At 51.7% G+C, this 11,883-nt stretch overlaps 2 protein-coding genes across 2 annotated transcripts; one reads left to right on the top strand and one right to left on the bottom strand.

Moving 5' to 3' along the window:
• Positions 1-2,765: 2,765 nt before the first annotated feature.
• VOLCADRAFT_86559 (uncharacterized protein) lies at positions 2,766-3,578 on the bottom strand (the record flags this gene model as incomplete). Its single annotated transcript, XM_002946315.1, has 1 exon — positions 2,766-3,578. The coding sequence occupies one exon, from the start codon at positions 3,576-3,578 to the stop codon at positions 2,766-2,768; it is 813 nt and encodes a 270-aa protein (XP_002946361.1).
• A 3,901-nt stretch (positions 3,579-7,479) lies between these two features.
• On the top strand, positions 7,480-11,211 carry VOLCADRAFT_86558 (uncharacterized protein; the record flags this gene model as incomplete). Its single annotated transcript, XM_002946481.1, has 4 exons — positions 7,480-7,546; positions 7,860-8,601; positions 10,265-10,461; positions 11,126-11,211. The coding sequence occupies 4 exons, from the start codon at positions 7,480-7,482 to the stop codon at positions 11,209-11,211; spliced, it is 1,092 nt and encodes a 363-aa protein (XP_002946527.1).
• Positions 11,212-11,883: the final 672 nt, after the last annotated feature.

Below are 11,883 nucleotides of genomic sequence, written 5' to 3'. Positions count from 1 at the left end.
AGATGCAAACAGGTCAACCGAGAAAGGTCCCCACTCTTGATTGATGGAATCAAACACCTCTGGATGCAACTTCCAGTCACACGCATCATCCCTTTTAGAAAGATCGTCCGCCAGGCCATTTTGCTCTCTCGGAATCCACGTGGTGACGAGGTCGATGTTATGCTTGACGCAATACCAAAACACCTGGAAGCATATTGACTGGATAGCGTCTGACATGGAGCCTCCCTTACGCAGTGCATTATCTGCGACCTGGCTGTCGGTATGGAGCAAAACCCGTTGATTCGATAATTGGCCATCCTTATTAATGCTTTTCAGCACGTTTAACACGGCATTCAGCTCGAGGTAACCGGACGATGAGCCCCGAGTGTCGATTAGCCAAGGGCCTGCTGCTTTCGGTTGTGATGGTAAGTCCGCCCAACCGCCCCAACCGCCAAATGACACTGTGCACTGACGGGTACTGGCACCCGCTGCGTCCGTGAAGACTTTTATCGTATGCATGAAAGACGGACGCCAGATTGGCCTTCGGCCATCATACCGCATGAACGACTCGCGCCAGAATTCTAACTCCTGAATTGCGTCTGCGTACAAAGGCATGTGGTGATGCAAAGCATGGCCTTGCCGCAACATTTCACTTTCCCATTGCGATAGCCGCCGGGTCATCAGGACAGACATTTCACCAAAGGAATAACTCATCGACATGATGTGACCGACTACAGAAGCAACTGCCCGGATCTGACATCGAGCATGATTAACTAGCAGGCCATCAATCGTGTGCATCAACACATCCCGCTTATGGCTGGGTACGGTCATGGTGCCAGTTACCGTATTAATTATTGCCCCCAGATACTGGAATTCTTGGGAAATCGGTTGGCACTTTTCGAGGCTCACCAAGACACCAGCGTGCTCACAATCGAGGAGTACCCTTTCTTGAATTCGAGCTAAAGCATCAGGGGACTGATGCGCGTGTACACTATCATCCAAATACCCTGCACAGCGATGGCTTTCAGAGCGCCACCGGTTCAATAGCTCCCTCGTTAACTTAGTGAAGGCCCAGCACGCCGGTGCTAGACCGAATGGAAGTTGAGTGAATACGTAAAACTGACCTTTCCACTGAAAACCTAGGTAAGTCCAAAACTTTGGGTCCATGTCGAGGTGATGGTAACCGCTCTTGAAATCTATGGTAAACGCGTAGTCATTGGGCTGAAGCATGTATTGTAGGGACGATAGTGTTTCGTACTTGAAACTCGGCTTAACGACGTGCTCGTTTAGGTACCGAGCGTCCAGGATTAATCGCTTCTTTCCGTTGTTACGCACAGCTACTCCCAAAGGCAATACGCAGTGGGGCTGTTCTGCGACGCGAAGGGCTGTGCCTGTCTGAACGAGTTCTGCGATCGCTTCACTCACGAATGAAGTGTGTTCCTGGGTGGAACCGTGGTTCGCTGCGAAAAAGGGAGCTGGTTGTGACGCTATCCAAAAAAGGGGAGACCCCACGAGGATCCACTTCAATACCAACGGGTTTTTGACGAACGAAGCCCAGAACCTATAATGCGCCTTCAAGCGTCCCCTCATAAAGCGTTGAGGTTTTGGTCGGTCGGAGCTTTCGACTTCTGCTGGGCCGTCTAGCAGATCGTGCACACCTGCCGCTGCAAGTGCTTCATCGTGGGCTTGGCCACGCCGAACGTCCACCTGGCTCTTCCCGGTCCGCACTGGAGCCGTTTGCTCCGAGCTCGGGACGGTGCTAGGATCGTCGGTATTCTGGACCTGCTACCAAGCGCATGTATAGAAGAGTCACTTACTATCCCTTGTAAATGTGTTTGTGAAGTGGCATTTAAATAAATGGCGTCTCACCATGGGCTTCTGGATAGTTACTTCTTTAGATTCGTTTGAAGCTTCAATCTGAGCGTTAATTGCTTCGGGTCGGCGGGCCGGTGCTTGGTGTTGGGATGCTGCCTGAACGTCTGCAGCCGAGCTGAAGTTCACGACTAGCCTCGGAACGCCCCAACTCGTCGAGACCACAGCTGCTGCTGGTGCGGATGCTGATGCAGGTCGCGGTGGAAGCGGCGCCTGTGGTTGCTGAGTCTGCTGAGTACTATATGTAATACCAGGAATGACAAGCCTAGGAACGCGTGACATAGTATGTAAAATTGGAGCAGAAGGCTGAGTATGTTGCACGTATGTAAGTGGTGATGTTATAGAGTACCAAGTTTGTGATGTTTTATGACGAGCTGATTGCGATGCCGCTTTCTACAACGCTATGCTAACGCGTGCTGCCCCTAGATTGTGTCGTACTGCTAACTCTCTACACTAATCTAAGCGAACGCGCTGCATTTGCTATCGCTCCCTGATGCACGCGAGTGTCTTTCATCGCTCTCATTCGAGGCTTACAGCCTGGATTAACAAAAAGAAAGGGCACATAAGGCCGTAAATATTACATGGTAGGCCCGCAGCCTTGTAGGGTCTGATATACGTCAAATGGCCTGTTGCCGTAAATCTCGCTCGCTTGTAGGCGTCATAGCCCGAATTAGATTTAATCGCGATGTGGCACGTGGCCAACCAAGATCGTGCGGGTAACGGCGACCCTCGTGTAATGATGCAGCCTATTAGCGCTTCATTCGGTCGGGGCGAGTTGTGGATAGGATGATATAGAATGAGGTCCGCCAATCGCAATATCCGCAATTAAGGATGGGCTGCGTGTCTAACTACACCGCTCTACCTAACGCCTACGCATATCGCATGCCGCGTGTCCGGACCCTAGTTGGCGTCATTCACATTGGTCCCCGGCCACGGCCACGGCCGGCCGGCATCATAGGCCCCATGGGCGGGGGCTGGTGGTACTGCTGCTGACCACCAAACTGCGGCTGGCCACTGAACTGTTGGTGGCCGCTAAAGTTGGGGTATGCCCCGCCGCCTTGGTAGGGGTGAAAGCGCTGGGCCCCGTATCCACCCCGGCTGCGGCTGTTGCCACGGCCGCCAAAGTTCTGCACCTCCTGCAGCGGGTTAGTCCCCATCCGGTCCTTAACGTCCCGGACAGCGCGCCGGAAGCGATCCTCACCACAGTCGTAGAGTCGGTCTGTATCCGCCTTGACTTCTGCCGTCGGACTGACGGCTTGATGTCGGTTGTTGTTGAAGTACTGCTGCATTACTTCTAGATGATACTGGTGGCACCGACCACCAGCGTCGCAGGACGCGTAGAGCAAGTCCATGATGAAGATGCTTTGTTGGAGGATGTCCACGACAGGCCCAACGTCCGCGACTGTAGCCTGAATGACTTTTAGCGCTGAATGTGCTGAGTAGACTTTGGATCCGATGTCCCGAATCCATGCCGCCATGAACTTGACCGCCTTCGGGCACGACGCCTCCCGATTCTGCTCTAGGTCTGTATATCTTCTCGACAGGGCCTCCTCCCTGCCCGCGTTAATATTTGTAAAGACGGCATTGAAGTTCTGATGTTGTATCAGCTGCTCTACTACCTGCGCTGGCACGCCTTGAGCTGCCGCAGGGGGCGGAATGACTACATTGTTATGGTTGTTTTGAATGTTGTTGTTTGGAATGTTAGCAGGCAAGATTTGATCAGCCATTGCGTTGGTTACGCGAAGTGTTGTGGAGAAATTAAAAGGTTTATAATGATAGCATGAACCTAAGGTCACGAAACGGCGAATAGCCAAAACAGAACGCAGTTCAGTATAATATCCATACTGAAAACAGTACGACAGTACAACGAGTAACATCTTCGTCCAAGAACCCGCCTTCTCGCAACGAGAAGTCTACGCCTTTCGAGCAAACCAAATCAGATATTGCTTACTTGAGGTCATCCATATGGAATTACCTAGAAATTAAAATAAGATATGACGCCATGAATGCTAATCCAGATACGGAAATACTATCTGGGTGGGGCCAGGTAATAACTTTTTTGTCACAAGTTGCCAGGTAAATGCATGGACATCAAGTTCAGTTTATGTTCTTTCCTAATCTCTTGCTAACTCCTGCTAGTCCTCTGAATAGAGAACACGGTGTCCTGAGGAATTTCTTAATCCCCGGCTAGTCCTGCTTAATCCCGGTGGGATTTCCACTGCTGGGATTAGCACAGGGATTAACGCTAATCCCTGGCCTTAATCCGCACTGGAAATACACCCTAACACTTATTACGACGCCTCATAAAAAGCCTGACTGATAGGTTGGAATTCTTCATTGTCAGCCTTTCGCTGTACACCAGCCGCGTAGTGGTTGCTTCCATCCCGTCACCTATGGGCGGGGCTCATAACCTGCAGGTTTGGTTTACAGTTGTACAATCCTGAGCTGATAACCCTAATGCGTACTGCTCCTGAGTCGTTTACTCGAGCGTCTCTCGCATATACCGTTACACAGCTAGTGAATTCTCCTTCTGTCACACACATATATAAATGGTGTCGTACAGATCCTCGTCGTAGCAACAAGATACAGAATTAACCAGGTCTGACCGAATAAACATTAACTACTCGAATGTTCACAACAGGTTATCCTTTTGAAAGGCTGTAGGTATTCCTAGTTTTATGGAAGCTTTGCGCTTCTTGTTCGGCATTACGCACCACACCGTGGGTGTCGTTCAAAGGTGCTGCAAAGCCTTCATGTTGATACTCGATAGCCTTTTTAATGTCTGGCAATACTCGTTTTTGCATTTTATGCACGGAATGGCAAATGTCTACTTCAATCCGTTCCTTAATCCAGACGTATGAATTTCGTAATCCAGGCATATGAATTCCTCGTGGATTACGGCGGATTGGCGCGGATTAAAATCTTTAATCCGTGATTTTAATCCAAGTGGAAACACCCCTTTAATCAATCCATAAATGCACAAACTCTTCAACTCTTCTAGCTTCTTCTACTATCTGAAAATGCATGGGCTAGTTCCTTTGGTGCGGGAGGCGGCCGCTATTGAAGGCCAAGAGCGATAGGTCGGCCGGTTTCGGATTTCTGTCATGCCTTCGCATTCCTGGGGCGGCGGATATGGGACTCGGTGGGGGCCCCAAGGCCAGCCACCCGATGATATGCGGGTTGCGTGCGGCCGGCTTGTGTGTGTGGCGATTTGTGGTTCGTTTCGTCCGATATGGGGAGGCATCGCGGCGCCACCTGGATTGTGAGGAACGTTGGGGTTACATAACTCCCCGCAGCCTGGCTTATAGTGGTTTTGGAGTCGGTTTATACTATGTGTATGCGTGCGTGACCGAGTGGTTTGCGTGGAGTAATCCAGGAGCCCCTGTGCCCATCTAAGCCTTGAAGAGCCCTGGGGCGTGCGCGGGGTGCGAAGCTTGGTGGTAGGTGCCTAATAGTTCCGTTGCCTTTTTTGGCAATTTCCACTCCGGAACGTCTATCGCGGGCCTCTGGCCCTGCATGTGGTCTTCCCATAAACAGAGCGATGCAGGGGAGAGTTGTCTCTGATTGTTTGGTGTTTGGGAGACTCCTGGGGGCTGTCTGGGCTGGTCGCCTTTCACTTCGGGGCCTACATGTAGGGTTACGGGCAGTACCTGTGATCCGTTCGGGCCCATAGTACCAACACTCAATAATTCATTCCTACATACAAATGTGCGTACGCCGACTAAAGGAAAATGGAACAGCGCAATCTTGCCGTTATCGCGAGGACATCCATTCATTCTAAGCACGCTTGCTTGTGGCACATAGCAGGATTGAGTAAACTGTTTATTTCAAGACCTGTCTCTACTCACTATGAGCGCGCTTGCGTGTACTGCCGGCTGGCCGGTTTAAGGCGATCTCCCTCATGTAGTTTGCGTCTTCAGGGAAATGGTGAAATTTCCCCACCTACCATTCACGTGCACGCACACGGCGACGCGCGACGGCATTAGCAGCTGGTAGGATTGCCCATGCATCTTCTGTGTTGAGTCATCCCTTATAGCCTTTGCAGAAGCTGCATCTTTAAGTTTCTTTGCGCATGCTGAGAGATGACCCTGTAGCTGACTTGCCTGCTGAAGTCGTGAGCAATTAGTGTGGTGAAACAGTGGCCCCATTAATTCTCTTTGGAGCCTGGATCAAATCTTATATATCTACGCAAATCTAAGTTATTATGATTTTGGAATTAAGTTACGTGTATCGATGTCGCAATTGTCTGCGTTGCCTACACAGAGAAGGTTTGCCCTATCATTATTGCAGGCGAAAGGACGTAGACAGGCAACCAGATTCAAATAGTGCTGCGCCATTGACGCGTTGCTTTCTGAATAACACGTTTGGGCAGTGCGATAGGTCCTGTGGCTATTCACTCATCTGCTGTTAACTACCCCTGATTGCGTAGGGGACCGAACACCCCTACACACAAGTGGAGGCGTTGCGCAAAATGCGAAAAAATATGGAGGGAAATTTGTTTTTTAATATTAATTGATCTTAAATCTGCGACAGGGCGAGGCCAAGGCGGATGGCGGCCACACACCGCCCACCGGCATCGGCTCCGACGGTTAGCAGTTAATTCTTTGGAGGTGCATAGAACACACAGCAGATAGAAAATCAGGCATAGTAGTAGCAAGAAGTAGGGAACTTGCTGCTGACGGAGCGCGCGGATTTCAGGACGAAAGGGCGAAACCTCCAGCTGCAGGAAGGTCTGCCATGCACGGCTTGAAGCAAGAAGGGAGAGCACTCGCACTATTAATCCATTACTATGTTATAAGTTGTTGTACGCTGGCGCGCGTCAGGAGGCACGGATGTCCATTGTTCCGGGTTTATCTTCCTCATTTGTGCTCCTTCCATCGTCGAAAAAAAATAATTTATCCACAATACCGTTTCTCATTCGCTGTTTGGACAATGCTGTGCGAATGTGTTTTGGAACCCAACAGCGTTCTAGTCATAAAGAGGCAACTGTACTAGTTACTCAGCCCTTCCAGCTCTAGATATATGCACTTCAGATATTTTCGACAACTGTCACAGCTATGCAATCGATTTCATTTTGCAAGGAACATACGAGCCACTACTGGAAGGCCATGGAAGCGGACAAGCCAGCTGTTTAACAATATAGATTAACAATTGAAAGGACGGAAATGGCCTGACAGGCACATACGGTTACCTATTATAGCATAATAGGTAATGTTCACGAATGACCATTTTGCTAGCAGGAGGCGATTTCCTTGATGATTTCCTTGATGGTGAAGAATTATGGAAATCTGTTCGCATGGTCTTGTAGGCAAATACGGCCGGTCATTTGTTTACAGTACTGCATTATATCCAACAGAGACGTTATCAAATGTTGCAAATTATATGCGCATTCCAACGCTAATCTCCTGAGTGAATGCGTACATTTAATTTACTAATGTGCTTGTCCCTAAAATACTTGTTATTTCCGAGTACCTAGTACGGCTGCAAACGGAGTGTCGTCCTGCCGCGTTCCGGGCAGACTTCGCATGCGGCGCTGGGGGCTGGGAATGACAGGTCCCCAAAACCTTATAAAAATCTCACACAAACCTACTCCATAAGCTTTGAAGAATCTTATTTTCCGTATCCATAATGGGAGTCCTGAACGGCATTGCGCAAACTCTTTCCTTCGTAGTAACCTTGCTCAGCGACGGAGCACGTAAGGCTGGCAGCGGTTCTTATATGTGGAGCCACACATAGTCGCTCACGCAGGCAGCATAAGCATGCGTGCGACTGGCTGGCGTAACTGCATGGCTTCATGGACGAGATCAGCAGAGTTATGAGTGTTCTTAATCAAGCGCCTTCTCCACGCTTCTAGCCTCAATCCACCACATTGCTAGCCTGAGAACCGAGCAGCGACATGCGGAGGTTGCCTCTTGCAGTTTCGGCCTCCTACCCAGACCCAGCAGGCTTGCCGTTCCCGTGCAGCGGCATCCAAGGCCTCCGTTTGCTCCTGGCGTCATCCGACCCAGCTGCAATCCACGATGCATTTGCTGCCTCTGCGCTAGTCGGCGGAGCTGGCTTGGTGGAGTGCTGGCTCGACCCAGGAGAGCTTCCACAACCGCCACCACAGCACGTTGACTGCGGCAGCCGCACCCATGATTGCAAAGATAGAAACGACGGCCCTACTCTTCCAGCACCGGGACGACCCGGCACTACCTATCCAGCTACTAATGACCCTGCTGATGCCGCTCTAATCACCAGCCGCTGGTTGAGAAATAGTAGTGATAATGCGGCCGGAGTTGCGGTGGCCCTGGCACACAGTCAGCTTCTGGATTGGGCGAACACGCTGAGCATCCCGCCGCCTGGGAATTTGGTTTTCCGGCTCGAGCAGCTAGCCCAACAGCCACCCCCGGCGGAAGCCTTCCACTTGGCAGCCGTCTCGAGCCTTCCGGTTGGCACCCCCGAGGCGCTTGCATCCACCCTGCAGGTCCTGTACGCAGCGCTGAAGATGGGCGGCGAGTTGTTTGTCTCAGTGCTGCTATGTAACCGAAGGCTGTGTTCCGACGTGTCTACGGAGGCGCTGGAGGCTGTAGGCGTGGGTCCGGTGATGTACTTTGGAGACTTTGTCACTGTATTGCGGGCCGCTGGATTTCGTCAGCCTCGCGTAATGCGCGTTGAGCCGTGGGATTTGCAAAGCGTGGAGGAGGAGGCACAGTTCATGCTGCTGAACAGTAAGCTGTCAACGTTTCAGATCCGAGCACAGAAAAATAGGTGAGTTGAAACGCGCTTTCCGCCGCGGGTCCCCAGTCATGCAGGCAGGGGTATGAGCACAGAGGTGCAAGTAGACATACGAGTACTGCGCCGTTGGGTACGCTTCGGCGGACATGTGGCACGCATTAAAGGAGTAGTTCTGGCTTGGAAAAGGTGGAGGTCAGCCTAGGTAGTCGCTCTAGGAGGTGCTGGGTGGGCCCGGTGCTGACTATCTGTCTGTTGCCCTCCCTAGTGCATTTCCATCCGGTCGACCGGCGGTGTGGAAATCCCTTTTTCGAACGGCTTACAGTGAACCCGTTATCAGTGGAGACATTGGATGCACGCACTAGCTTATTTTACCATGATTCTGGGTTTGCAAAGCAATCCGTATGTAGGGTTATGTCCGTGCCATTCTGCTGTAACTTAGGGTGATGCATGGCACCCTGCTGGGACATCATTATTTCTGGAGGGCATGTCCATATCGCCATGCTGCGCAGCTTCGCGCCAGTGTCCGATGTGTGTCCAACCCGTAGGGTCAGGCCTGTGTCCGGAGAGGGCTTCCCGCACGTTGAGGGGCGGCGCTTTCAGGAGACATACGGCTACAGAGCCTGCCCTTTAAAACTGAACTTCCCTACCCACAAAAATGCAGCTTTCACTAGTTGCCGGACTACTTTCCTCTGCTGACACCTGCACGTGTGTGTGTGTGTGTGCGTGTGTGTGCGCGCGTGTGTGTGTGTGTATGTGTGTGTGTGTGAGAGAGTTTTACACCTCGGGCAGTAGTGTCACCTAAAACGAAAGGGCAACATACTTCATACGAGCTGGAACCCCAAGAACTAAACAACCAAGAATGTCGTCCAGAAACATCAGCTCAAACGAAATCCTTCAAACTACGACAGCATGCTGATAGCCATCCGCCGCTTAAGCAAGATGCTGTGAAGCCGCAAGCTTCGGCTGGTCATGATCTGTCCGCAGTAGCTGTACAGTACGGCAAACACCTCATCTAGAAACGTGTGCTAAATCGCTGTGCCAGCATCTTGGGAGGCCGTTGCATAGGTCCGCTACTACACTGCCCGGCACCACCATGCACCATTGACGGCTCCATGGGCTCGCCAAGATACGGACATGTTGCGCAGCCTCAACGGCTGCCATGTGCGTCACAGCTCCCCCAGGTTCCAGGCCTTCGTGCGGCACCCCGCTGCCTCCCCTATCCATCTGCAGCTAGGGGCCAACAGCGCAAAATGAAACGCATGAGGGTGCGATGCATGTACCTCACAATACTCACGACCATGTAACACACAAAATAATAAAACACGCGGGCGCAGGGGAGCCAGCTTCGCTGCTCTATCCAGCTGTTCTCTTGGATGGTAGACCCATTCAGTGCTTGTATGGGTCATCATCATTCCTGCCCATGCGCTTGGTCGGAGGGAACCTAGGCCCATGAACGTCAAGCCTGACACGTATCCGCGCAGACGTAGTCTGGAGCCTTAGCTTCGAAAGACAGTGTTATCCTCCTAACGGACAGATGCCTATTGACCAGCCAGTTGGTCTTTACGCATGCACCGAGGTGTGGTGTATGTGCACCTGGTAGCGTGGTCGTCGTGCATGTGCACCTGGCGGCAGATAGCATGCGTGTTTTCATTGTCAAGTTGCGTAGTGATGAGGTTCTTGGTTCTTATGTGTACAGGCTGCTGGACGACACATGCGAGGACTACGGGCAGTGGGTGGTGTACAAGGGGACCCTCGAGGGCAGTGATGAGGCGTACACTCTGGACATGCGCCATCGACTGGTCAGAAACCAGCCCATCCTGGTGTGCGGCAACACGGCCGCCATGCTGGGCGAAGGCGGCATTAGCTGGCTCAGCAACCACTTTATCATTTCCGGTGAGGCGCTTACACTGTTACCTGTGTGCGTGCATATACAGTGTTTAGGTATGGATTTATGTCTTCGTGTGTGCCGGAAGCCCGACAGAAACGCCCTATGCGCATGTAGCTGCAGTGCATGCATGTGTATGAATGCGGATGGATGGATGGATGGATGGGTGGATGGATGGATGGATGGATGGATGGATGGATGGATGGATGGATGGATGGATGGATGGATGGATGGATGGATGGATGGATGCCTGGGCCGCCCAACCTCGCTCGTGTGCGTAAGAGTGGGGTGGTATGGGCGTCAGTGGATGGATGGGCTCCTTCCCTCCGTGCCAATGTGTGAGAGAGTGTGTGTTTGTGTGTGTGTGTGTGTGTGTGTGTGTGTGTGTGTGTGTGTGTCTACGGATTGTCTCATTTTCTTTGCGTGAATCTGTCAGAGCGGCAACAATACTTTGCAACTTGTGACTGGGGAGTTCCACGGGTAGGTAAGGCATTTGAACAGGCTTGGCTGTCTGGGTGCTGTGGGTGCTGTGAATTACTGAAACTGCCCATGCACTGCTGTAACCACCACCACCGCGTGCGGCTACAGCATATGCATGCAGACAACATCTATTTACACTTCCATAACTGAAGTGTTGTTCGTGCATATATGTATGCGCGTGGCACCGCACAGGCGAGCGCAGCGTACACTACGGTCCGTTCACAGGCGGCCCATTCAGCAACAGCACGTCGCCGGATCGAGGATGCTGCTGCCTTTAATCACGCCAATGGAGCCGTCGCCATCATCATTGCCATCTTCGCCATCAGCGTTGTCGCTATTATCACGGTCCCCAGCCATCACCAACGTCGTCAACGTCATTATCATCATCAAGTTTCCCTTGGACCGCCGCTATACCGCCGATGTTCCCCTGGTCGCGGTTTGGCGCTGTTGAAAATCATGACGATGTGCCACTGCTGTTGAATGCATCGAGGATGTGGTGCCTCCATATTTTCATCCCGGCTGCCGTCAGGCATGGCTGGCTGCAGCAGCAGCGAGCCCCATACGTTTGGGATGCCCTAGCTAGCTAGCCAGCCAGCCGTATCTGGTGTGTCGGGTGCAATACGTGGATGCCGGGTATGTGTTGTTCCCTGGTACGCAAGGATGCATGCGGGGGACATAGGCATGCTCGCTGCGTGAATTCAAGGTAATAACTTGACGCATCGGTCGGATGTCAGTGCATGCGTGTGCGGCGGTCTTTCCGCAGATTCTATTAACTCTGGAGAATCCTCTATCTATCTATCTATCTATCTATCTATCTACCTACCTACCTACCTACCTACCTATCTACGTATGTATCTATCTATCTACCTAAAATTCTCTACTTTTCTATCTGCCTACCTATCAGAACTGCTATGTGTTGGTGAGTTAGGGCTCGTAGCGCCTTGCTGAGC

Source organism: Volvox carteri (assembly GCF_000143455.1).
Source record: "Volvox carteri f. nagariensis unplaced genomic scaffold VOLCAscaffold_3, whole genome shotgun sequence".
Classification (NCBI taxonomy): domain Eukaryota; kingdom Viridiplantae; phylum Chlorophyta; class Chlorophyceae; order Chlamydomonadales; family Volvocaceae; genus Volvox; species Volvox carteri.
Note: the sequence above shows the minus strand (reverse complement) of the source record. Positions and strands in the feature narration are given on the sequence as shown.